The 27307-nt window shown below is 42.3% G+C and overlaps 1 protein-coding gene across 1 annotated transcript in view; it reads right to left on the bottom strand.

The window, feature by feature from the left end:
• Positions 1-1492: 1492 nt before the first annotated feature.
• The window catches only part of elp1 (elongator acetyltransferase complex subunit 1), a 43611-nt gene continuing 17796 nt past the window's right edge, over positions 1493-27307 (bottom strand). Inside the window, exons 15-36 of the mRNA XM_084332417.1 lie at positions 27113-27198; positions 25886-25939; positions 25101-25206; positions 24894-25009; positions 22681-22754; positions 22476-22554; positions 21483-21562; positions 20073-20210; positions 17564-17649; positions 15370-15518; positions 12066-12189; positions 11485-11582; positions 11072-11273; positions 10891-10952; positions 8988-9050; positions 8719-8779; positions 7378-7491; positions 6998-7109; positions 6781-6908; positions 4417-4568; positions 2454-2529; positions 1493-1626 (exon numbers count right to left, since the gene is read on the bottom strand). Coding sequence (XP_084188543.1) covers positions 1559-1626; positions 2454-2529; positions 4417-4568; positions 6781-6908; positions 6998-7109; positions 7378-7491; positions 8719-8779; positions 8988-9050; positions 10891-10952; positions 11072-11273; positions 11485-11582; positions 12066-12189; positions 15370-15518; positions 17564-17649; positions 20073-20210; positions 21483-21562; positions 22476-22554; positions 22681-22754; positions 24894-25009; positions 25101-25206; positions 25886-25939; positions 27113-27198 — 2228 coding nt within the window. The 3' untranslated portion in view covers positions 1493-1558. The remainder of the gene's footprint in view (positions 1627-2453; positions 2530-4416; positions 4569-6780; positions 6909-6997; positions 7110-7377; positions 7492-8718; positions 8780-8987; positions 9051-10890; positions 10953-11071; positions 11274-11484; positions 11583-12065; positions 12190-15369; positions 15519-17563; positions 17650-20072; positions 20211-21482; positions 21563-22475; positions 22555-22680; positions 22755-24893; positions 25010-25100; positions 25207-25885; positions 25940-27112; positions 27199-27307) is intronic.

Here is a 27307-nt window from a genome sequence, read left to right as displayed (position 1 = left end):
CAGCGTATTTACCGGACCATAGCAAGCATTACACATTCATATCTCTCACTTCCTTCCTTTGCTCAGAGAGCCCGTACTGAGTTGTACCCATTCTGCAATCTGTTAATAAAGTTTTCAATCAGACAAATGTATAGAAAAGCTTTTATTATAACATTCGTTGCAGTAAAATCATTATGCCTCGTTTGGTCATCCTGCGGAGCGCTGGTAATCTACTCGTGGCCGTGGGGAGCTAACGTTATTAGCGCCGGTAGGTTTGTTGTTGATCTCTCGCTGCAGATCAATGGCGGACTCCCCGGAAGTAAAGCGCTTGCCGATTGGTGGTAAGAACAGCAGGGGCGGGTGCAAGCGGTGTGACGTAATTGGCAGAATCGACTGTCAATCAAAATTGTTCTGCTGCATTCTCGAAGACACTCTGACGTCACGAGAACGCCTCCATCTTGGTATTGGGGAAACAAACGGATTTCTACGATCAAATGTATGCGTTGAGCTCCGTTTTTATTACATATTTGATCACATTCTTGTTCATTTCATAACCTTTTCATATAATTTGTTTGGGAAATATTGAGGCCAACATGGCATTTCACTATTTCGAAAGCCTTTCTGGTGATTCTAAAGTGCATGTTTCCCCCAAGCCATAGACATGCACTTAGACAGAAAGTAAAACAGACAGGAAGTTGACTTCGAGAATGGCTTTGGTTGAGATAGTGCTCTTATAAAACGAATAGGTTGCCATGCCTAAAATAATAGTCAAGCATAGGGCTAAAACATTTTCATAAACAATAAAAAAAATTGTTATATGGTTATAATAAAAGCTTTTCTATACATTTGTCTGATTGATTGATTGAAAACTTTATTAACAGATTGCAGAATGGGTACAATACAGTACAGCTCAGTGGACTGGCGGATGAAGACCAGAAAAAGACTTTCGGATTTTTTACATAAGGGTCCTCCATTTTCAATTCATCAAAACATTTAGAGACATACAAATATACAGTAGTTTCATAAAAAAAAAAAAAATTGGCCACAAATATCGGTATCTGCCGATTGTGTTAGTTGAAATATCGGTATCGGCCGATTGTGTTAGTTGAACAATCGGTATCGGTAGCAAATTTTCATATCTGTGCATCCCTACTTTAAAATCACAAAACCTTGTCTTAAACACTGTAGCAGCACAATCATATGCACTTACAGGGTGCCGCCTCTTCAGCAAGTCTAAAGTAAAAAAAATTTAAATAAGTGGATGTATAGCACCTCATAGACCGACACGATGTCACTAACTCGGCATGTCGCTCACTCCTTCAGTCATCCATTCATAAGCTGCTGTGCCCCTAGTGGTGGCTCACATGCATGACACTTTGTGTTCAATCAAAAGAGCATGGAAGGCATGATGAATGCTCTGCATCTATTATTCACTTCAGAATGTACAACAGTCTATTTCCACTATAGTCTTCCTGTCACAAATAAATGAAGGCAAAAAAAATCCTTAATTTACCTTTATTAATACATACTCAGCATTTTATTTTACAGTTAAGATAAGAAGAAATAGTGACCAAAAAAACTACTTGAGAATAGTAAGCTTCCACTTGACGCCGTTTCTCATCTTTGGTGGTGTGACGTTCTCTGAATCTACAAAATAAAGATAACGTGTGTTATGTATGCAAGTTACAGCAACTGTATATCATAAAACATTGTTCTTTACATAAAGATTCTACCTAGGGCTGGGTGACATATAAACATATTTACACCTATGTAATGTCTTTATATATATATATTGTCATGGTGCTTTATCATTTATCTTTTATTTTAATACAATTTCCATCCTAGGAATTTCTTTTAGATTAATTAAAACTTTTTTTTTTACCCACTTTTTCTCCTCCTCTTTCTGTGACTTTCTCCCATCCCAATTTCCTCTCATGCCAATTCTCCCTCCCCTGTCCTGATTGTTGCTCGCATGTGCCCCCCACTGGCCGGTCGTAGGGAGGATAGAAGCCCATCACATGTCCCCTCCGATACATGTGGAGGCAGCCAGTCACTTCTTTTCACCTGCCAGCGCGGACTCTCATTGGCGAGGTGTAACGTGTGGGAGGCTCACACTGCCCCCGCCATTTCCTGTCTTTGCTGTGCAGACGCCCTGACCGACCTGTAGGAGTCGCTGTTTACAACAACCAGACTACCACCCATCGACTCCCCTCCCGCTGACTCTGCCAATTGAGTCAGTATGACGGCCGGCCCAAGCCGGAGGCAACGCTGACAGACCAGTGTCTCTTGCGTTGGTGACGAGCGCAATGTCCGCTGCGCCACCCAGCTGCCCCAGATTAATTTAAACTTAAAAAGAATTAGTTTATTGTAATTTATATCACTGACTGTATAGTAAAAATCCATACCTTTGTATGAATCCATGATACCTTAATATTCTGTCTACCTCCCAGCTGTATAACAGTACACACACTGACCTTGTTGGGATGCTACTGGCCTCTGCTGTTGAAATGAAGCCATGATGCTGTTAGCGGTAGAGTTTGGACCGGTGACCTACAGAGAAGAAATACAGCTTCAAGTGGTAACTTTTACATTTTCGTCGCCAACTATTCTTTTTGTACACTCCTTTTCTTATTCTGAATATCAGATTGCATTAACGTTACAAACTTTCCGAACTGAATTGTAGATTAAACCGAATTGTATGTACATTCTTTCCACTGAAATACGTTTGAAGTGCCATCTATAGGCCACGCTAATTGCTATATTTACCGATGGATCTAACTTAGTGGTCAACTTTGTCTGTCAGCAAAGTTGTTGTTACTTTCCTATTTTACATTTTTACTTCACAAAGTAGATCACCATTCAATGTTATTGAAGAATCCATGGACCGGTAAGTACTTCATCACCAGTCAAGGGTTATCAATGTGACTGAGGGCCAATTTAGGGAACCTAAACTTAAACTTAGGACAGAATATTCATTCTCAAAATTGTATTTGTCAGATTGGAAAGGACAACCTCCGACAGCAAGTGTGCATTGAGGGTGACTTGTGAAACACCACTGCCCCTTAAACACGTAGCAAATGGGAACAGAACAATGAGTCTTCCTCATTTCAGATTCAGTGGTGGTTGGAACACTGCATTTTCCTCATTACTGCCACTTAGTGGAAAGAGTGATGGGGATCAGTAATCTCATTACAGAATAAATCAGAGCCTCTGCGTGACGGTATACACAGGAGAACAGTCAATCGCAGCTACACATGTTGTAGAAGATCGTCTGACTCACGTGGCGCGGGCCTCAGGGAATGGACACTCCTTATTCAGAAGTGCACACTCTCTCTCTCAATCTCTATGTGGCAGCCATACTTAATTCATAGTATTCCATCGCAGACATCTTGGTCACAAACAGGTGATTATCATTAAATGTGGCATTGCGCCATATTGTATGGCAAAACACATGAGAATACTACAAAAACAATCCCCCATTTACAGTGAAGTGATCAACCTTGACTTGTGTGCATTTCTAGGACAAGCTGAATTAAAGGCCCAATCCGTGATCCAAATATAGCCCCACCACCAAATAAGAATGGTGTTGTCATTTTCTAGTTGATTGATTTTATTTATTTATTTATTTTATTATTATACATTTTTTTTATAGTATTTGTTTGTTTATGGGTTTGTTTATGTTGGTTATGTTCATCATCATACTTATTTAATTTTTTCTTAACATAATCGTTAAAATCATTGAGGTTACCCTCATTTCCAATGACGACGAGTTACATAAATAAATAAATCTGACAGTCCAAAGATAAGAACTGCTTCAAAGATCCTTTTCCTACTAATGAACGGAAAGCTAGTTCTGTTTCTGCACAACAAGCCAATTTTCTGTCGCAGCTTGCTGGCAAGGTTGTCTACGTGGTATTTAAATGTCCATTTCTCATCGAGCCAGACGCCAAGATATTTATAGTCAGGGACTCTCTCAAAGCTAGAACCACTCACAGTGGATATATGCAAGTTCCTATCTAATGCTAGTTAAACACTTGTGTAAAACAGACCTATATAATATAAACATTTTATAGAGCACACTTAAAATACAATGTAGTCTCAAGGTGATTTAGCATGGTATACTTTTAAAAGTATACATCATAATAAAACATTAAAAAGCGGATAAATTAAAACTTTGTCTGGGGCGTGGTGAGGAGGTCTGAGCAGCTTTGTCTGGGGCGTGGTGAGGAGGTCTGAGCAGCTTTGTCTGGGGCGTGGTGAGGAGGTCTGAGCAGCTTTATCTGGGGCGTGGTGAGGAGGTCTGAGCAGCCAAGTGTTCTGAATATTCAATTTACAATGGGTTCCAAATGGCTTGTTTTCCATCTACAGATGAAACTCTGTACGTGAATATAACCCACATTTCTATGGAGGGGGAAACAAAGAAGCAGGGTTTCTCACCGGCGCCTGGTTCTGCTGAAGGCCCTCCTGCCACACCTCAGGAATGGCTGCCTCCACCAGCTGGAGAACCTCCTCATAGGTCTGCTGCAGCCGCACTGCCTTCACATTGAACAGGAACAGCACCAGGGCCTTCAGCAGGCCGTGCAGCTCCTCTGTGGAGCGAGGGACATAACGGCATGTCAACAAGGACGCGAGAAGTGGGGGTGCGACGGGTGCTCCAGCACCCCCTGCTGGCGGGGAGGGTAACTGCAACTGCAAGGTGGTTTTGGCCTTTATTCCATTGGAATACCGACGCTACTCAATGTCATAGAGCGGAACGGCACTGCAGATTTACCATATTCTTGGAATTCATTGCCAGATCCATAGGGGCGCTGTCTCGATAATGCAGTGTTATTAAAACAGCGTGTAGCCACTCATGAACCGGTTGGGATTCGAATAGACGCGGCCTGGAAGCGTCAACGCGGAACTGGAAATCCGTTGGTCAAATAAATAGCGGCCTGGAATAGTTTTTGTTTTGGGACAATTCGCAGTAAAGGAATATATCTGTCGGCGATGTTGTATGCGGGAACGAATTGCAGAGAGGGAGGACTGTCTGAAGTGGAGAGTGTGTTTACTTGTGTCTCAGAAAAGAAATGTCTCATCTGATTTCTTTAATAATAATAACCTGGACTTGCTGCAGCATATGCATCCGGATATTCTGGACTCACTGGACATTCATGTTGTCATGAAGGAGTTTATTTCCACCACTCCTGAACGCAAGACCACCTTCTGTGTTTTACCGTCTTCGGAATAGGTAATGTGTGTTATTATTATTATCGCTCCTGCAGCTATTGTTGTTGCGACAGTGACACAGAGGGCGCAACAGCCAGATGGGGTAAGCTGGGCTGTGATGTGTGCATCAGAACGCTCAGAGCGCGGAGTTGGGCAGCTGTTTTGATTGAAAAGTTTGATTGAAAAGTTTATTAACAGATTGCAGAATGGGTACAGTACAGTACAGCTCAATACATACAATTGTTAAGGGAATGCAGACCAGAGAGAGACTTTCGTCTTGTTTACATCAGGGACCGTCCCCCATTTTCAATTCATCATAGTATCCTAGTGAACGAGAGTGTTGGTTATGACTGACAGACAGTGGAGCTGTTTGCAGATAGCGAGCATTTTGACGTGTTGCGTGGTGGCGATGTCTCGCAGACAATACAACTACAAGTATAATTATATAATATATATATTTTATATAAAAAAAAAATTATATATAAAAAAAAAAAAAATTATCAAAAACGATCGATATCTCAGCACCCCCACTCCCCGCGGACTTCTCGCGCCCCTGCATGTCAATCACATAGGCCTCACCTCAATAGGAGGCAACAATAGAGTTGCAGAAACACATTTCTGCAGGCCTGTAAGCACAAAACAAAACAACACAGAAAACACGACCACCGCAGTGAGGCGCCGGCTTGCTAGTGGAATAAAATTTTTCTATTTAAAATTTCGGTTGTATGGTAGTCTACTGTGTATTGTGCTTTGTTATGTATATGTATTGTATATGCATTATCGTGCTTGCCTTCTTGACCAGATTGCCCTTGAAAAAGAGACCTCAGTCTCAATGGGTTTTTATTTGTGTTTAAATGAAGGTTTGATTGATATTGTCACCTTAACCATAAACTTGCATGAAATGTCCAACTGAAATGCTGTGGTTCCCAACCTACAAGCAACCCCACAATACAGGCCTCCAAGCACAGAATGGTAAACTGTAACTTCCTACTTCACTTAACTATTAGAGCCCAGAGGCCTGACCAAAAAACAAACAAACAAAAACTAGACAAACATAATGAAAAAACAAACAAGGCATCCAGTCTAAAATCGAAATATACTTCTGAAGCATAAACAAACTACTGCTGTACAGATTTCAATAAAACAAACAATTATGAGTCAAAGGTTACAGATTTATTACCTTTGAAAAATAAAAGCATATCCAGTCAAGTTGTTGTAGGTTTGAGTGTGTTGTGTATCTGCATGGAAGTTTGTTTGCAGTAAGTGAGGTATGGTAAGGTAAAGGCCAAATTATAGTTTCTGCATCCGCAGGTGTGCGTGGGTATGAGTGATGTAAATTTCGCGGACGTCTGCACGGGTGTCCGTGTGCCTCTCAGATTTTGTGACCGTGCGGATACCCCCATGGATATGCACGCCGCCTGCGCATGTGCGCTGATTGTGAGCCTATATATGCGCGCTGCTGGAATGTGTGGCGGCCTGGAGTGTGATCCTAGTGTGCATGTGTGGATCACATACGCTTACAGACACCCAAAATGTACTATAAACGTGTCAGTTTTCAAGTATATCTGATCAGCGCCTTTATATTAGTCCTACCTCTCATCTTGTCCACTGTGTGGATGATCTCTGCCAGGGCGTGCAGCAGGGCCACGTCCTCTAGGGGGCTCCCTTCCTTCAAGCTCAGTTTCTTGCGTTCCGCCTTCCGCCGGTTCTTGGACGACCTCCTGAGGCCGCAGGGAGAAGGTTGCATCAGCTCACTTCTCGGCAAAACAGCTGATGCTGTGTGTGTGTTTGTGTGGTGTTTAAGACTCACGAGGAGATGCGAGAGTTGCTGTGGGAGTATTTGGATCCTGAGCGGCTGCCTGTCATCACGCTGCTGGCCTCAGAATAAAGCTCAGCGTCTGGGTAGTCTGGTCCGTCATCATCTGACAGGGGAGAGAAGGAGGAGGATAGAACAGCAGGGAATTGGAGGGTTGTACATACAGTATGACAGAGAGAACATGAGAGAGAATGGTGTGCTTCAGGGGGGGGGGGGTTAAGATAATGAAATGACATGGCATGAGGAGGATTCAGATGGGAGGTGGTTGGTTGAGGGAAAACATGTTACGAGAGGATTAGGGAGGATAGAATAAAGAAGGTTCCTGACCCAGCAGTACAATAAAGAACGAGAACATGGACTAGATCTTTTTTTACCAAGCAGCTCCAGTCTGCTCTTCTCCTTCAGCTCTCGTACGACAGCCAGGCGAGTCTTATGGCGGATGAACATCGCTCTCTGGGCTTCCAGAAAAGACATCTGGCCACTGCAGGCTAAACACAACATGGAATAAGAGTAGTCCGCAAAAATACAGGATTCATGGTCCATGACATGTTTTTAATCCCATTATACAGTAGATGGCATACTTGTATGGATAGGTGAAGGTAAAGTCAGGGTTTATGCCTGTTAATGTAGTGGTGGAAGTAATGATTCGACTGCCATTCATGCCCACATTCCAAATATACATTTTTACAAGGAGCCCCAATTACAATTACATTTAAATGAGGTTGTTTAACACTTTCAGTGCCCGGCCATTAACATGGGAAACATGGTTAAATGCCAGGACCCACTTCAATGATAGCGTTGTGAACGCATAATCTCTGTCTTAAATTATGGCTATGTGTCTAATCTGCCTGTCGCTTATCAATGACTTGTTTGCAGTCAACATTGTCGATGTTTTTTTTTTAATCTGTTCATTTTCGTTTTATAGCATTTTGAAAAGCCCTAGTTTTTCAGGAAAATATATAGATTCTGTGATAAAAGGCATTTACTGGAATATTCTAGCATACACAAACGTTGTAATTTTTCGGCCTATTTATGAATCGTTTTCAAATAAACGCTAGATTATCGATAGTATATGTGTGTACTTATGCACGCTATAGAGGCGGGCTGAAAAATCGGTTCCCTCATTTCCTCATCAGCGATCACAGCCACACGCATAGGGCAAACGCTTATATCTCTGTGAAAACAACTCTGATTATCCTAAGACTGGTAAAATAAATTCCTTACCTGATTGTATTTTTATTTTTTTTCAGATCAGATGTTATCCAAAAAGATTATTCCAATTCCTGATCGCCATTCCAAATATCGATCACGCTTATTGATTACAGTGTTGGGTCCTGTAAATACATAATCCATGCGTTTTCCGGGCCGGCGAGCACAATCGATCCTTCAGTTGGCTTGAGGGAAAAGTTAAATGAGCAAACTGGCCACCCCCCCTTCAGCAGTGTAAAGTAATGGGGTGCAGTACCACAGGGAGACGATAGGGGGCGGTATCTTCCCAATTGAGCTCAGAGATACTCTGCAGCACTAACCCGAGGCTCGATTGATGAAATATGAATTCAAATCACCAATAAAAAAGAAAACTACAAACAACCGCTATATAGCGTCGGGGGCACTCAAAGGTCGGCATGAACTATCGACAAAACGCGTCCATGGCACTCAATGTGTTAATGATGTTGAACACTAATTCATCAGAGCTCTCTCTGGCCTGGCCTTACCTTCCAAGAGAGCTGGCTTCAGGTTTGTCTCAATGATGTCTTGTCTGTTGTGCATATACACCTAGAACAGACAATGAAAAATGCCTGTAATGTATTGTCAGGTAGAGAAATGGTAGAATATTTTATATACACAAAAAGCTATTCACGTTTAGCATTAAGCCTTCAACATGTGCGGTCGTTTTTAAAGTGAGCTACATATTCATTGAAAGGGATTATAGCTCTTTCTAGGGGTAATAGAACATGCCTGAATGAGATGGCAGACAACTCACCAGTCTTAGTGCCTCTTCCCAGACAGCGCCTGTGATTAGTGCCAAGATGGCCTCCTCACAGTCCTGTTGTAAACACACAAAAAAACACATGTTCCTTCAACATCAACCATATGACCACATGGTAAACCCCTCCCCAATGCATCTGTGGTTGGGGCTTTTCCTTTCGCAACTGGCTTCGGTGCAAATTTGTTCTTAACACTTTCAGCGCAGCGCTTAATCCCCATCTGCGCTGCCTGTGGCCACGCTTAAAAATATGGTAATTTTCACAGTGTGTCACGATGTTTGCAGAGCTATATCTATATTATAGCTATGGAGACAATACTATGGCTCATTTGACAGTCACTATCTCTCGTCCAACATGTAAAAAAAAGTTAATTTCTTCATGTATACGTTCGCGTTAACACTTTCCATGCCAGCAGGGGGAGCCAAAAATAGCGCTCGAGTGCCAGCGCTGTAGTCAATGGGGAGCGATCACATTTGCGAACGCATAAACTATATCTTAAATTATGTGTCTAATACGCCCGTCGCTTATCAATGACTTGTTTGCAGTCAACATTGTCGAAACGGATATATATATATTTTATATATATATATATATATTTTCCAGTCAACATTGGCAAAGCAGATTGTGTTTTTATCGCTTCATTTCCTTTTTATAGCATTTTGAAAACCACTCTGTTTCGAAGAAAAAACAACACATTCCATGATAATCGCCTTTTACTGGAATATTCCAGAACGTTATCATTTGTCTGTCTATTTATGAATCGTTTTCAAATAAACGCTAGATGGTCGATAGTATATGTGTGCGCACGCACGCTCGTGCCGTGCGCTGATAATCGCTGCTATTATTTCCTCACAGCTTTTACAGTGAAACAGCCATATCACATATAGTGGAAACGCTTATCTCCATGAAAACGAGTCTGATTATCCTAACACTGATAACATAGATTCCTTACCTGACATCAGATGGTATCCAAATGGTATATTCCAATTCCTGATCACCATTCTAAAAAAATCGATAAGTATATTGATCCAACGTGTGTACAGTATAACCCATGATCGCCGCGGCTCAGAGGCTCCAGAATGAACTCTGGTAACTCCGGCTGCATGGGTGAGAAGTAAAATGTGGACTGGAATATTTTTTTCCCCATCCATTTTCATTGAGTCCATTCCAAAAGGGTGATTTACCATCTGGGAGACGATAGGGGGCGCTTTTTCACATCTGATCGCCGGCGGCCCCTGGATCTCCAACGGTAGGCTCGCGTGATGCAATATGATTTCAGATCGCGAATAAAAAGAAATCCGAGAAAAGCCGCAACGTGGCTTTCAACGTCACGATCGTAAACCCTAGATTAGCCGTGAGTGGCGCTCAAAGTGTTAATAGAATCGGGCGATAACGCGTTAATATCGCCTTAACTTTGACAGCCTTAGTACTTATGCACGCTAGAGAAGCGGGCTGAAAAATCGATTCTCTTATTTCCTGATCAGCGAAGACTGCAATCGGCTCGGATTACATGCCTGACAAGTAAAATGTGGATTCCGGACTTTCTTTTCCGATGTGTTTTCATTCAATCCAATCCAAAGGGTGCATTACCATCCGGCAGATGATAGGGGGCGGTATTTTCCCTGTTCAAACTCAGACAGAGTCCCAGTGGTAACGTGAGGCTAGATTGATGAAAAATTATGGAAATCGATAATAAAAAAATAACGATTAAAAACAAGATTTCTCGTCGCTTGGCACTCAACGCATGGCATGAACTAACGAGATTTCTCGTGGCTGGCACTCAAAGTGTTAAGGTAGATCGCAAATTATTTTACACTAACAAAAAATTTACATTAGACTGTCAATAACTTTCACGAGAAAAACACTTCAAATGGAGTGATACATTAAACCATACACTACCTTGGCATATTGGTCCAACAGTAAAGCAGCTTCAGAGTACCTTCGCAGCTCCATCAGCTTTTCTACAACAGAAGAGGTTACAGGCTGTACACAAAGGACCGTACAAACCCAACACATTACCCATCTTAATAAAGTTGCATCAGACAGACAGACAGACAGACGTTGGGTGCGTCTCCGGTACCTGCCAGGTCCCTGGCCAGTAGGGCCAGCTGGTCAGGTGGTAGGGGTATCTGCTGTGCCACACAGAGGGCATTCCTCCAGCTGGTGCTGCTCACAAAGGCCTGCAGGGCGTGGGCCGGCTCACCGCATCGCCATAGCAACAGGCCCGCCTGCTCGGCCTGCTGTTGCTCAACCAGGTGTTCGGCGTAGCCACAGCTCAGGGCCTGGAGAAGGGGTCACACGGGTCAAAGGTCAGAGGATATTCATTCAGGCAGATATAGGACCACTGTGGTATATAGCAACAACTACTGTTGCTTTTGAATCGATTTGTTTAATTAATTAATAGGAATGTGTGGAAATGAAGTGCTATTTCAAGTCCGTATGCCTCAACCCCAAACATTTGCTCTGATTTCGGGACAACAGCCATCAACGTACCTTGTACTGAGGGCTGTCTGCGGGGTAGAGTCGCAGCGCTTCACTGTACAACTTCTGGTCCTTCACCAGGTTCAGAGCTTCAGTGAAGTGTTCCTCACCTGGAAAACACAGACGGCAGGTACAATAATTAATGTGGATGTCAGGCTGTAGTAGATAATACAATAGATAGAAGACAAGTTAGTTCTCTTAATGTTAAAAACTAAAATCTCAAATTCCAAAAACTGTGCTTGGGAAGCAAGAAAAGTCTACTTGCTTTCATTCTGTCACAAGTGACAAGAGTAATTTAAATGTGGGGGCAGGATGGCCTAGACTAGACTGTGGGCGACCCTACACTCTGGCGACTCTATGAAGAAATGCATGGACGACTCTCTGAAGAAATGCATGGAGGACTGTATGTTTAACTAGGAAGGATATGCAAAAAGTCACATTTAAATTGCCATCGACATTCAAATAATCGTCTTTTTCTTAATCAAGTCTGTTACGGTAAGATACCATGTTCATTTGCTAAATAATTAAATTAATAGGCATAGGAAATCATGCAGCTCCATTGAAATGGACATGGCTGGTGTGTGGAAGCTCACCACACTTGCTGAGGTGGTGTAAGGCCTTCTTGTATCTCTTCAGGTGTTTGTCGATGGTGTAGCGCTGGTAGTTAGGCTCCAGGGTCTTCAGCATGTTCAGGAAGGGCAGGTACTCCTTGGGGTCCTTTGATATTTGGGTAAATGAAATTAGATGTGAGCACAATGTACAGTATCTTTTAACCTCTTAACAGTCCTGCACATTTTGCATAAAACACCTGTCGATTGCATACTAAAAGTAAACCATTTGTAGCAGATGCACAAGTCTGGCATCTTTTGAAAGGAATCACTCTGAGTGCTATTGTCATATAGTTAGACGTTTGAATGCAGGTGATGACTGCAGATATATCTACTCTATAGTTATTAGCTGAAAACACTGCTGGGGTCATGTCCAAAGTCCATAACAATATCACAACAAATTGTGTTTTACACATCTTTATGTAATGGTATGTTTAGGCGTTTTTCCAAAAAGGAGTGAGTCAACACTACCTCAGTCCCCTCCCCCGCTAATCTCTTGTCACATACACCACCCCACCCCTCCTCACCCCCTTCTCACACAACAGATCTGTGCAACTTGTGCTCCGGAGAGAGAGGCGTACGTTCATTCTCTTGCGTACGGTACCGCTTTTACCGCTTCTCGATCTCAGAAAACCAACTCAAGTAAGATGTTCAGAATTTCATTGGCTACACAACGCTAACGGTCAATCATTTTCAGCGTTAGTGGTGATTTGTCTGGTCATTGAGAGGCGAAACCGGAGGTGGTAACTTTTTCTAAACTGACACTTGTTGGCTGTTTGGTCTTATAACCTGAGATTGGAAGCATGTAATAGGTCAAGCAGTGTGTCAATCAAACGGCGGCCATTTTAGCTTTCAACCGATGTGTTGGTTGAGAGACAATAACACAGCGTGACGCCGACAGACTGCTGTAAATGTGTTGCGACGTGCGACGGTTAAAACAGACTTCATGGGTTAATACACCTCTCACATTAACTTGTGTTCACAATCACTGTAAAGCCACACCTCTGCTAGGTAGCTAGCAGGCAGTTATGTGTTAGCAGCAGGCCTTTATGTACTCGCAAAACTGTTATGCACATAACAAGTGTGCGTGTCACTAGAGGGTTTGATAGACAGCTCGCTCATTCCAATCATTTGACTTGGTGGTTCATTTGATTGGATGTTGTTGTTCTAGCTCCTGCCCCTTACCGGAAACGATGGATTTATTTATATTTTGGTGTCAAACGTGTTATTTTTTGGAGTACTACCGATTACTGTCGAGATACGATAAGAAATTTCAAATATTGCCAAAAATCAGTGGCAGCCTATTGATCCTTTAACACGTTCCCCGCCAATCACATTGTACGACGTGTTTCAAGTTCATGCAAATTCTGCCAATCCACGGCGTATGACGTTATTGTGATCATATTTCATATTTCACTCACGGAGCCTTGTCTGATGCAGTGGGACTCGGCACAACTCTGCAACGCTTCAATACTGCCCCCTGGTGATCGGCGAGTTGCCAAACCGGAAATGGCTCCTAAATACGTCCGCATAGACGCCTACGTAATAGAGCACTCGGAGCATTTGCTCTCCCACTATTGAACTTGGGGGAGCAAGGGTATGCTCTTGCTCCACCACTTTTTGATCATATGAAAAATATGATATATCTCCCCCCAATATATAAATCTAACCATAACTACGTAATTTCAATCAAATTAATAATACGCAATGACACTTAATAGCAAGTTTTTAAGTTTCCAACGATTGCGACCCCCCCCCCTGCCCCACCTATATGGTTTGATCCAGTCCCTCCCAGCAGACAGTGGCGCACGCCGCTGCAGGTAGGCTGAGTGTAATCAAAGGCCACCGAGTGTGTGTGGCAGGCAGGATTTTCCAGTAAGTTGTTCAAAGATTGTTAGACATGTCTAACTTCTACCACGCAATACAATAAAAGTGTTTCACGTCCCGAAATGCCATCTGGTCATACCGTAAATCCTCTAATATAATAATAATAATAACAACGTTTTGGTAACGTTCGCTATCTATATGGCAGACGAGCAGGGCCGGATTAACGACGGCCGCGGCCGTGGGCCTCTAGTGACGAGGGGCCTCCATTTTATTTGTTTTACTTTTTTTTTCTGGATATCGCTGTCATGACTGTGCACTGCAGACTCAGGGATGAGGCAGAGAAGGAGAGACACAAGAGTTACAGGTAATGGAAATATATCTTTTTTCTCTTTCTTATTAAAAACTTGGCCTATTTGAAAGGAGATTGATTTAATAAAAAGAAATGAGTGAAAAATCAATATACAGTATACAGTATATATATTAATATATTATTATTATAGTAATTGGCTATCATACTGCAATATAAACTGAGTTTTATAGTGAAAAGAGCAGCTTTATTGGTCAAGATTGAAGGCTCTATATTGCAGGAAATTGCACGTACAGGTTCATTACATTTAAAAAAAAATCTGCACCCCCACGTTCAACTATAACTAGGCGGCCATGTACGTCCGGCCACTCGCATATCGTCGCGGGACTCTAGCCACACACCGTGGATATGGATCGCTGCCATAACTCAATAATCAACATGATTTGGGCGTGCATTAGTATTATACAAACCGGAAATGGATCGACTCGATCCCCATCAAATAACTGGGATCTTTTTGCTCCAGTCTCATCGCCCAACGGTAAGAGGAGGCTGCCGTGACTTTCAGCGTGAGTGTTTATTATTATCCATGCAAACTGCTCTGATCTATATATCACCCATACCACATAAAGCATTCAACGACGATCACGGAATTATAAACGACCCCCCCCCCCCCCCCCCCCCTCTGTTCACCCGCGCATGATCAGTCATAACGTTTAGGACCATGTACAGTTGACATTTTTAATATAGCGTGGATCGGCAACAAACCGCATTTGATAATGTATATATGCATTTATGCCTATATCTCACGTTCTAGGAATTACTGCAGAAAACGATAAAAACATATTTATATTCTAGACGGTATTTTCGTATGAATGAAAAAGTTAAACGTTCCTACATCCTGAACGATAGATAATCGATGTTGAATGGGCCATAGTAATGTCAATTTAGCAATACAATTTAAAAAGTTATAGCCCTGCAAAGAAGGTGAACATCTCCATAGACTTACAGTGCTGGCAGAGAATGGTATAAGATGATCAAACTCTGTGGCAGTTAATGTGTTAAGCACAGTAAGCTGGTAAAAAAAAAATTTAAATCACTGCCGTAGCCTTATGACATCACCCCCTGCCCCCAATCTCTGCTGCATGCTACCGTTACCTTCTGGGACTTCTCTGCGACCATGAGGACCAGGTCAAAGTCGTAGGTGCCCAGTGAGTGATCGTACAGCTCGTTGACGTTGACCAGGAACAGCAGGTACTTTAAGGCCTCCTCTGCCCTCACAGCATTGGCTGCGTTCGGGGGATTGACTGGAAACACACAAAGATCATGTCAAGACCACGATATGGCTACACAGCATGATTTTCTTTTAATGTGTCTGTACAGCGACATTCATCTATCCAAAGCAGCTATGAGAGACATGCCCAGACACTGGTTTCTGATCCATCTAACTATTCTCCACTCCGAGTACCAGTCCTTCCCTCCAGTAAGATGGTCTAAGGCAGGGGTAGGCAACCCTAGGCACGCGTGCCTGCATAGGCACATTTGCATAGGCACAGGGGGCAGCTTTGAAATATTATAGTGAGGGGAGCTCCAGTAGCTCACCGCGTATCTCGGCGCTATTTCGGCGTCGGGGACAACCGTGCGCGTCACGGATCTGGGGTACACGAGTTCGACTCCCGGACTCGCCGTATTTTCTCAGAGTGTCTTTCCCCCGATCTATATCCTATTCAACCTGTTTCCTATCGGTCATGCTTGACCAGAAAAAGCGATAAACGCTAAAAAGAACCAGCTGACTGGTCAAAGTTTAAAAAATATATATATATATATTATAGTGAAATATTTTGCACTGTTGTCGCATTTATCTTGTTGAAATCCTCCCACAGGTTCTTTTTACTACCACATATTTAATTGAGACCCTTTATTTGTTTATTATTTCAATTTAGCTGGAAATACATTGCTACATCATTCAGTAACATTTGCAGAGCCTTATAACAAAAACATTATTACGGTCACCATTGTGACCAGTGGGATTAATCAACAAATTGTATTATTTATTTTTCTATTTCATTGAACATTGCACATGTTAAAAGCCATTTTTTTACTCAAAATGTGAGTATTACCAAGTCAACTTGTGTTCTTAAAACAATGACAATAAACATAGTTTTATTAGGTTGAAATAATGTGGTTGTGTACTTATTTTTCTGTTAACTTATTATGGATTGAAAACTGAAAACCTTAATGCACAGTAACTGAACTCAATATTTTTAAGTTCTGGTAATTTTTTATTTTTTTTTACAGTGTAGTCTTGCGATCAATCAAAACTTATTTACACGATATACCTCACATTCACCCTCCATTCACATCCTGGTGTTCTCCATTAGGCCTGTAGGTGGAGCTATGACAGCACACGTACAGTACACACACCAATGGTGTGTGATGTGTCCAAAAATTTATGGGCAAATGTGAGTGAAATGGTCGCACTGTATGCAGCTGTTTGTCTGCATTGCACCCCCCCCCCCCCCCCCCCCCCCCAACTCAGATTTAGGGTTGATGCAACCATCATAATAATATTGTTAATAATAACAATAACAATAATGATGTAATAATGTAAAAATTATCATTAAAAAGACCGGATTATGAAAAAAATATTACGATGCATGGAATATTGTTGAGGCACACTAGTTACAACTATATTTCAAACAGGCACTCCATGTCAAAAAGGTTGCTGACCCCTGGTCTAAGGTCCCTGGTGCAAGTGTGACACAAAATAAATAACTTTCAAAACGATACATATTAAGAATATACATAATAATATAATAAGAGTAATGACCTTTTCCGATGTTTTACAGTTACCAATGGTTACGGATAGATATTTTGGAAGAAAGAAAACTACAAAAACATTCCGTGCAAGGCCTCTATTGGGTGGTCCCTAAACGGCCAAGCTGCACAGTAGAAAATCACTATATCCTCGAAAATCACTAGTACGATCACAAAAATCTTTCCCCCCCCCAACTCTATTTTAGGTTAGGGTGGGATGTGAAGTCTCCACTGGGGTTAAAGTTGGGGTTAGGTTTATAAACAACTTTTTAGATAAATTATGATTAGTTCTGGCCTTGAAGCGTGGCCAACAAGTGACGATATAAGAGTTCCCTTGTGGGGACAATACTTTTCTTCTTCTTAGATAAACAGACACATCATGGAGGCCAAAACACATTTCAAACACATAATGAATAACACTAAAACTCTTTATATCTACGAATGTCAACCAAGTGCCTGAAACAACAAACTTTGGTTATCGCACAACTGAGATATAACCATAACATCTACAGATCGTCATGCAAACTTATTTCACCTCTAAGCTCATGGACCTTCTGCAGAGCAATCTCCAACTCAGGAACGGTCTTCCTCACATGTGACGTCAGTATAGGGAGGCAGTACCTGTGGGCGACATGCCTTGAGAACACAGGACTCCCTAAAATCCCTGGTATCTCATGTATACGCCCCCCACCTTAACCACCCGTAGGTGCATGATGCCCGCATGAGACTACGTTTTTAGTGAGTCCCTTGAGAACGCAAACCATTCCATCAGAGCTTCACATGTTAATGTCCAAGTTGGTAAACTTGTAACCTACGGTAATAAAAGCATAAATGTAATGCAATTATCACATGTACATAATCAGGATTATATACGTGATTATCTACATATGATTAAGTTGTTTTGTTGTTTTATTGTGGATCCCCATTAGGCTACACCAAAGTGAGACTACTCTTCCTGGGGTCCAGGGCCCTCATGCATCAACGTGTTCTACGCACAGATCTGTGCTTACCCTGTGCGTACGATCATTTCTAAGCAAAGAGTGGGATTCATCAACTTCAACTTGAACTTGACTTCGTGCTTACATCTACGCACAGGTCAGACCTGGCGTACCTGGCGCCCAGTGGTAGAATATATTATTACAACAAGGAAATGAGCTTCTGTGCATAATAACACCGGCATGTTCTGTACGAACCGTAGTTCATTATAGTTCATTGTAGAATAGCAACAGTAGTGTAATTATGGTCAAAACCCTATAAATAGCATTTGGAATAATAGATCTTTCTCTCAGAATGAATGCAGCATGGTTTATATAGCGTTATCGGAATATACGGGGTGTAGGCTACTGACTGACTGCGCTCCGCGTAGCTTGATTGATTGATTGATTGAAAGGTTTATTAACAGATTGCAGAATGGGTACAGTACAGTACAGCTCAGTACATACAATTGTTAATTGGGGATGCAGACCAACTTTCGTCTTGTTTACATCAGGGTCCCCCATTTTCAATTCATCATAAATCATAAAGCTCAACTCGTTATTATTCTGCGCAGACCGCAGAAACACGGGAACGTTTTGATTATATTTAAAAGGCTTTACGTTAAACGAAACAAGTGGAACTTCGAAGCTGTAAGCAGAATACAAGTCATATGAATATAGTGTTCTTCCCCCTTTTTACTGTATAAGAAAGAATAGAAAACGCATTGCAATGACACTATAGTGGACAGACTATGTATATGATGGGATTCAAGTTCATGTATTGAAAGGCAGGCTATCATACATGCAGTGAGATTCATTGTTCTTGTATATGCTCTCGTATTATATTGTTTATATAGGCTACCCAATACTGACATCAAAATAGATTGTAGTATGCCTCTAGAAATCATATGCAGCAGGTAGAAAATTGACGGGAGATCCATCGCGATTTGGAATAAAATTGAGGAGAACTTTAATCCCTGGGGTATTAATCAAACAACACGGGAAAAGGCAGTCATATTCCAGCACGGTCTTTATTAGCCAACAACAAAATAGATGCATCTAAAAATCATATAGCCAATCGAACACAACTAATAAAGGCATTCATATTCCAGCACGGTTATAATGACACACAACCAACGCCAAACAAACAGTGGTCAACGAACGGTCTTTTAGTATTTTGAGCTGTCCAGGCAGAATTGCAGCAATGGTCTTAGGGAGCCGTTGATATCTGACATCACCGTTTACGAGTCCGCCTTTTATTTATCCCATAATACGCGATAGTGTCTTCTTGGTTCGACAGCAGTGAATTCTCCGTGGAGTTTCTCAGGGTTCCGCTCGGGTCCGTCCATTATTTCACATCCCATGGGGGGTGTTTCCTCATTTTCATGACCATATATGGATAATCATGCACGAGCATTGACGGTAGAACAAAGTGGTATTCATCAACACGGAGGACCATAGAGCCTGCGTACGCACGTGTGATGAATGCCGACTTCCCTGTGCGTACGCTAGTTCTACATTCCGTGCTTACGTGTGGAAGTAGGTCAAGTTCTACGTCCACATTGATGCATGAGGGCCCAGGATTATACACCTGCATATAACCCATATAACTCTGTACAATAGCATGTACAATAATGCTGTATATATATATATATACATTTATTCTTACCGTATATCTATCCACACCTGTCTGTACATACCTGCACATAATCATTTTACATGTCTGTAGATACTATATCTATATCTGTACATATCCCTTACCTACTCCTACTAGTTACGCTGCTGGCCAGTACAACTACTACCATACCGTCTTTATACCTGTATCAGTACATTAATATTACAACTCTGTACATACATCTGATTAGCACTACACTCGGTAGTACTCATTTATATATTTTATACCCAGTTTAATCACCTGTACATTGTATGTTACTATTGCACTTTACTGTTACATTTTCAATCTGGTTGGATGCCAAACTTATTTTCGTTGTACTGTACTTGTGTTGTATAATGGCAATACATTTGAATCTAATCAAATCTAACCTAATGATGCACTGCAAAACAACATACTTGTTTGGGTCCATAGCTTCCATGGTGCCCCGTAAAGCATCGCACACCGTATCCACCTTCTTTCCTGCGGTCCCTGGGGCAGACTGGGCAGGTGTAGTTTCAGGACGAGGGTACATAGTCGTGGTGGTGTCTTCCTCCCTGTACAGCCAGAAGGAATGTGTTGATTGCTTGTTAAAACTATACTGATTCACTTTTCTGTTTTATTTTCATACTTAAAATCCACTTGTATTGCAACAGATGAATAGGATGTGGGGGACCGTGGGGGGTGATTGACACAGAGGTAATTGGGTCCATGTCTTTAAATTAGTATACATGAGGTAGGGATGGGTGATATGACGATCGTCACAGAGTGATAGTTTCGTTATGATGTGCCTTCATACGGAGATCAATGGAGACGGTGATATTCTTACAAAAGCTCACTGGAATAGTTGTACAAGTTGCAGCTAAAATGTTATGTCAACTCTTCAAGAAATCCTGGCATGGATCAATTTCTCATTGGAATAGACCTAGTTGTATCAACTGTAGGCCAATACATTTGAATTACCCTGCATTGAAAAAGGATTTCTTGAAATGGCAACTACTACAAGACATGATCTTTATGATGATAATAATAATAATAATAATAATAATAATAAATACATAAAGATGTGGTTTAAACAGAATTATGCTAGTTAGCCTTATGAAAACAAAGGTATATGGCTTTAATTCATTTAGATTATTGAAGAAAATAATAAATATCTTTTGAAATGATATCCAATCCGATTAATAGCCACAGAAGAGCTAATTGAAAAGGATTGAAAAGTAGGCGGCCGGGTAGCGCAGCGGACTAAGCGTCTGCCTACCACCGCAGAGACAGTGGGATCGAATCCAACTGCCAGCGGTACCTCCGGCTTGGTCGGTCGTCCATACTGACACAATTGGCAGTGTCAGCGGGTGGAAAGCCGGTGGGGTGGGTCCTGGTCGTTGTAAACAGCGACTCCTACAGGTCGGTCAGGGCGCCTGCACAGCGAGAGAGGGAACTGGGGAGGGTAGTGTGATCCTCCCACGCGTTACACTTCCCCAGTGAGAGTCCTCGCTGTCAGGTGAAAAGAAGCGGCTGGCTGTCTCCACATGTGTCGGAGGAAGCATGTGATAGACTTCAGGGCTCCCTAGACCGGCAAGTAGGGGGGAAATGCGTGCAATGAGCAGGAAGGGGAGGGGGGAATTGGCATAATGAAAAAAAATTGGGATGGGAGAAAAATACAGAAAAAGGGAGGAGAAAAAGTAGAAAAAAAAAGGATTGAAAAGTATTATTATATACATAATTATACATATTACATATACATATTATCGTGAACACGTGTAGAAATATCGTGATATGATATTTTGGCCATATCGCCCACCCCTAATGAGGAGCTCTCATGCTCTTACTTGAGCTCAGTGAGGAAAAGGTTGATGTGGGTGATGGAGTTCAGCTGTGTGAGAAATGGCTCCAAGTTCTCCAAAAACACCTGCAGCAAGAGACAAGGAACAAGGTAAAAATAGTAAAGCTAAACAGTTGTCATCGGTGTTCAGACAACATCAGCCATCTCCTGAAAGCACAACCAGAATCTCTCTGTGCTGTACAATTGGAATCAGAATGGATCTCCAATGGAGCTACGCCACAGTTGGAAAAATAGCTGCACATCTCATAGCTTTGCTGTAAATTGTGTACATTGTCATAGAGAGATAAACAACTGCTAACTAGATCCACTGTGGAATTCAGCGCACATGAGCAGTCCTTCTGGTCGACCATCTCAACCTCCCCCAGTGCATTGCAAGCTTGGCGGCCTGCCGGGCCTAAATTGACCCTCCGCTGGGCATAAGCATCAGGGAAATACATGTTTTTTTAACTGCAGTTACTGTGCAATTCAGTGTAAGAGCTCGGTTGGAAAGCTCAGTCATCATTTAAAACGTGAACAAACAGCAGGTTTCCAAAGAGGCTTGGAGGACCGGGCCTAACAACTGTTAGCTGGGGGAAACCCTGACTATAATCCAGATGAACTGTGCTAACGAAGTCAGGCATTTTTTGCTTTTTTTATTAGTATATTCTATTAAAGGAACACTTTGGGAAATGCACTTATTTGCCATATTCCCCTGAGTCAGACAAGGAGATTGATATCAGTTTCATCTCTGGGTATCCAGTAGCCCCATAAAGAGGTCCAGGTGCATGCTAGCCTAGCTTAGAACAAGACCTGGAAGCCATGGGGAGCAACTAGCCCAGCTATGTCAAAAGTACAGAAATACAACTTCCAACAACTCCAAAACTGACACACAGAGATGACATTTATATCAATCTTCTCCTCATCTGACTCTGGGGATGGTGGCAAATAAGTGTATTTCCCAACATGTTGGAGTGTTCCGTTAAATAGTAAGGATACTGACCTTGGGGTTGTGGTCGTAGATGAGGTTTAGATTGATCCTTAATTTCCTCATACACTCAAAGACTTCTATGAACCTCAAACTGAAAAAGACAACAGTGCAAATGTGTTTGAGGTTTGTCAAAAGTGACACTTGATAAGTAATGTTTTTGACAATGTCATACAGATGAATGACGACACTACTGTAGTGACCTTAGTTTCCAGCTCACCTGTCAAGCCACCTCCTGAGCTGAGCCAATACCAGCGCTCGATGATGGATGGTTTCCAGGTTACCACGAGGCATCTGCACAGCACAGCACAAATAAAACATTACCCTGGCTAAGGCACCAGAATAGGGCTGCTGATATAGGACCAGTTAGTCTTTTATGTAAATATAGTTTTTTTTTATGTATATTTCTTAATATGTTAGAAAAAAGCCCACACTGTACTCATGCCTGCACATTCATCAAGAAGGCATTTCAAAGCCTTGTGGGGTCAGCATCATTAAAGTAATCTCACTAGGCTTGCCGCGGTAGTCTGATACCGGTGTTACTTGCTGTTCAGGCATCCATTTGTCTGCATGGACAGGAGAACTATTTTTAGGTTTGTGCAGCAGAGAGTAGCTTTCTATTTCACTTTGAGAATATATTTAATTTCATGTGAAGGAGAGAAAGAAGGCTCTAGAAACGGGTTACACAACATTAGTGGAGGATTTGGCAGTCTTTTTTATTTAAACCCTGCAGCAGCGAAAGCTCAGAGGACCAGTCCAGACAGCAGTATGTGACCAATGTGCTACATTGATCCGTCCGTCAATGAACGGATAGAAGATTTACAGAAGGTCTTGCTGGTTTATTTTTAAATTAGAACTTAACATCAATTTAAGTCTGTCCAACAAATGGATCCTAGTCATTGAAAATGTATTAAAGGGGCTATGTACTGCTATTCCTAGCACTATTTGGGCAACTTTACACAATTCCTGTTAGTCTATTGAAGACATTTGTAAGTTTTTTTTTCAAAAAAATGCATTGTTTTATATTTCTAATCAAGTACTCAACCATCATTTTTCAGCCTCAAGAAATCAGGCTGTTATGGCCTGGCTCCGCCCATAAGCACTTTGAGTGACAGTCAGTCCACAGTCTGCACTGGTAGAGGGAGGGAGGGAGGGGGGGAAAGAGAGAGAGAGAGAGAGAAAAAAAAGAGGCCGTTATTGACAAGGCCCCCTCTCTCCCTTTCTCTCCCTCTCGGTGATGAGTCCGCGCGCGGCAGAGAGAGAGAGAGAGAGGGATGGGGTGGGAGAGAGAGAGAGAAAAAAAAAAGAGGCCGTTATTGACAAGGCCCCCTCTCTCCCTCTCTCTTCCTTTCTCTCCCTCTCGGTGATGAGTCCGCGCGCGGCAGAGAGAGAGAGAGAGGGAGGGGGTGGGGGTGTGGCGCGCGGCCGGCAGGTACCCCCCCCCCCAAGTGCCCCCTCTCTCTCCATCTCTCTCTCCCTCTCTCTTCCTTTCTCTCCCTCCAGAGCGCACGGGCCCCACTCCGCCTCGCAGCTGAGGAAGTGGCTTCCTCCACTCGCTGTCTAGTCTAGGTAGAATGGGGGCGGGCATTAGCTCCAACCACAGAGCCAATCGCATCACCCAGCGGCCGTATGACGTATATCGGCCGTTCAAATCAAAATGGCCTGATTTACTGGAGGAGGAAAGGGGCTGAGCTGAAACAGAGCAATCCGCCAATATGGTATTTAGACACTAAAACACATTGATACGAACTCCTATTACTATAATACAATGCTAGAGACTGAAAAATGACATTTATATTACATAGCCCCTTTAAAAACACACATAAGATGGCCAGACACAGCGGATGTAGCCGCATAACGTTAAAGATCAAAGTAATCGCTCTACAGATATTGAGTGGAATTTTGTAAAAAGTTTATTAATAAACAAGCCTAAATCCCGTCAGGCAGCTAAACAAGGGAATTAAACAGAATAGAACAGCAATAACAGGCTTCTGGAAGAAGAAATGCTTGTAAGCTAAGACAGAACTTACATTCAAGTGTACAAAGTTTGGTCATTTTCCTGTAGCCATTGATTTTTGGAGCTTACTCTCTGGAAAGTGTGAGCAGCGCAGACAGTGGGCTGTGTGGTTGGAGTATGCAGGCTACATCAGACAAGCGGTGCTCTCTAAGCAGCGAAGCCGAGTCCAGACAGAGCTGGCCATGCCTGTGATTGTGTGTACATGATATGGTAAGCTAACCCTACTGTTATTTATCTGTCCTCTTTGAAAACCAGACCATTTATTCTGTTTCAGCGTCTTTTCCTCAATTCTAATGTTGGGGCTCGAGTATTAGTATCGGTGCATCCCTTGACCAGATCTGTGATATGAAATCAATAGTCCCAATTCTGAATACAAAGCCTCATGAATTAGGCTTAGTTAGGGTTAGTGAACGGACCTGCAGAATGAGCCGGGTGTCGTGGGGGACCACAGTGACGATCCTGGAGCCTCTCTCCACCCTACGTAGGGTCTCGTCATTCTGACCTCCATCGGCCTCCAGAGCCGCCTGCAGGCCTTAGGAGGTCAAAGGTTACACATTAGGAAAGAACAAGAACATGGTCCCATGAATTTGAAACACATTTGAAAGCTTGTGTGTGTGTCCTACCTTTGACTGTGAGCGTGCTCAGTTGGAGACAGCGACAGGTGTGTGAGTGTGTGGTGAGCAGCAGGAAGTCATCATAGACCACAAAGGAAGATACATTGGATGCCACCTGAGGAAGCGGGCAAAAACCAACAGAGGTCGAGTGAAAACTCCAAAAGCGTATGGGAATAACGTGAATCACGTGATATCTAATACAAATATAATTTCTGTTTTTTATGTGATTTTGAAAACTGGAATGCATGGTTTGGTTCGCTGACAACTAGTACCAAAACACCAGCAAAATTATGCCAGTCATTAGCAGAGCTGAGTCCTACTCGCTGGTCCGCCTGGAGGAGGAGTTATGGGGCTACTTCCAAATCAACTCAAGTGACAATGTAATTGTAAGAAGGCCATAACATTTTTACTCTAATTATTGAGAACATGAATTATTGTTTATAGTCTCAAATAGGGATGTCCGATATTATCGGCCGATATCGGCATTAAAATATGATATCGGAAATTATCTGTATCGGTTTTCAATTTTTTTTTCTTTTTTTTGTATTTATTTCACCTTTATTTACCCAGGCAAGCAAGTAAGAACAATTTCTGATTTTATTGTCAAAAGTATGCATAATGTTGTGTTAATTCCATGACAAGATATATGTAATGTTAATTACCTGAAATTATTCCGTTTTTTGGGGGGGGAAAACCCTGCATATATCGGTATCGGAAATTAAGAGTTGGACAATATCGGTATATCGGTATCGGTAAAAAAGCCAATATGGAGCATCCCTAGTCTCAAATCATACCTCAGTGTCTCCGACGTAGAGATGGGATCTGTCTGTGAGCCCCAGTAAATACTCCTTTGGACATGGCAGACAGAAAGGCAGAGGACGCATGAATTCAAGTAGCAATATTAGCAGTATTCTTTTTTTTTATCCACTTTTTCTCCCATTTTCTATATTTTCTCCCATCCCAATTTCGTATCATCCAATTCAACCCTCCCGTCACGAACGCTGTTTCTTGCCTCCCACAAGCCGGCTGCAATGTGGACTAAGTCATACATAGCACAAGTCCCCTCCGGTACTTGAGGTAACAGCAGTCGCATCTTTTCACCTGCGCAGCTCGATCTCTCAGTGGCGAGGAGTAACGCGTGGGAGGCTCACGCTGCCCCCGACACTTCCTGATTCTACTGCGCAGGCGCACCAACCGACCTGTAGGAGTCGCTGTCCACAACGCCCGATCCCCACCCATCAGTTTCCCACCCCCTAATACGGCCAATGTGTATTAGTATGAACGACCAGCTAAACTGAAAGCAATGTGGAGCGCTGGGCTCGAACAGGCGAGCCCAGCGTCTCCGCATTCGTGGCGAGCGCCTTGCCCACTACGCCACGTAGCCTCCCCCAATATTAGCAGTATTCTAAAGATTTCCATATTCTTATAGCAACAATATAACATTGTCAAATGAATTACCATAGTCAAGGAGGTTATGTTTTCATCCCTGTTTGTTTGCGAGTCTGTGAACAAGATATCTCGCCGGATTGTCATACAATTAGCTGTGAACATTCATGACCCCTCAAGCATGTGAGCTCATGACCTTTCCTCCCACAATCAGGCCAAACATTACATTTTCAAATGACTATCTCCTGACCCTTTAATCATAGTCACAAACATGATAAGCAGAGATGTGGCTTCTTGTGGACAACAAATGAAGAACATCTTTTTGAAAATTACTTTTTTCCCCTACTCTTCCTAGGCTGTTCACCTGACCCTCATTAAACAATTGCCAAATTAAAGCACAAAGTGTGTTGCAATTGTGGCTAAAGTTTTTTCTCTCTCTCTTTGTTTTTACTAGCACTGAAATGTATCACGATGACACAAATCTCAAATATATATTAACAATAAAATCTGCATCAAGAAAAATAAAGTTACATCATCTAGAAAATTCAAGTAGCAATCAAGAAAAATGAGAATTACGAATATAACATGATCTCAATATGATTGGTGCTCATTTTTAGATTGAGGAGTGCTCCTACCTCACCACTGATGGTGCAGAGGGCCACCTGCAAACAGGAACCAGGGAAGTTCACTTTCCACTCCTCCACTGAAGGCTCAGGGCAGTCTGGACATGGCAAATAATAATAAAAAAAAAAACAGCTCTCAATGTTTATCAATATTATTATGTTTTAATGAAGTCAAGCCGACTCTTTTTGCTGGGTGGGGGGGGGGGT

The sequence above is a fragment of the Notolepis coatsorum genome, assembly GCF_963971535.1.
Source record: "Notolepis coatsorum genome assembly, chromosome: 16".
Classification (NCBI taxonomy): domain Eukaryota; kingdom Metazoa; phylum Chordata; class Actinopteri; order Aulopiformes; family Paralepididae; genus Notolepis; species Notolepis coatsorum.
This window is presented reverse-complemented; position numbering and strand designations above follow the sequence as displayed.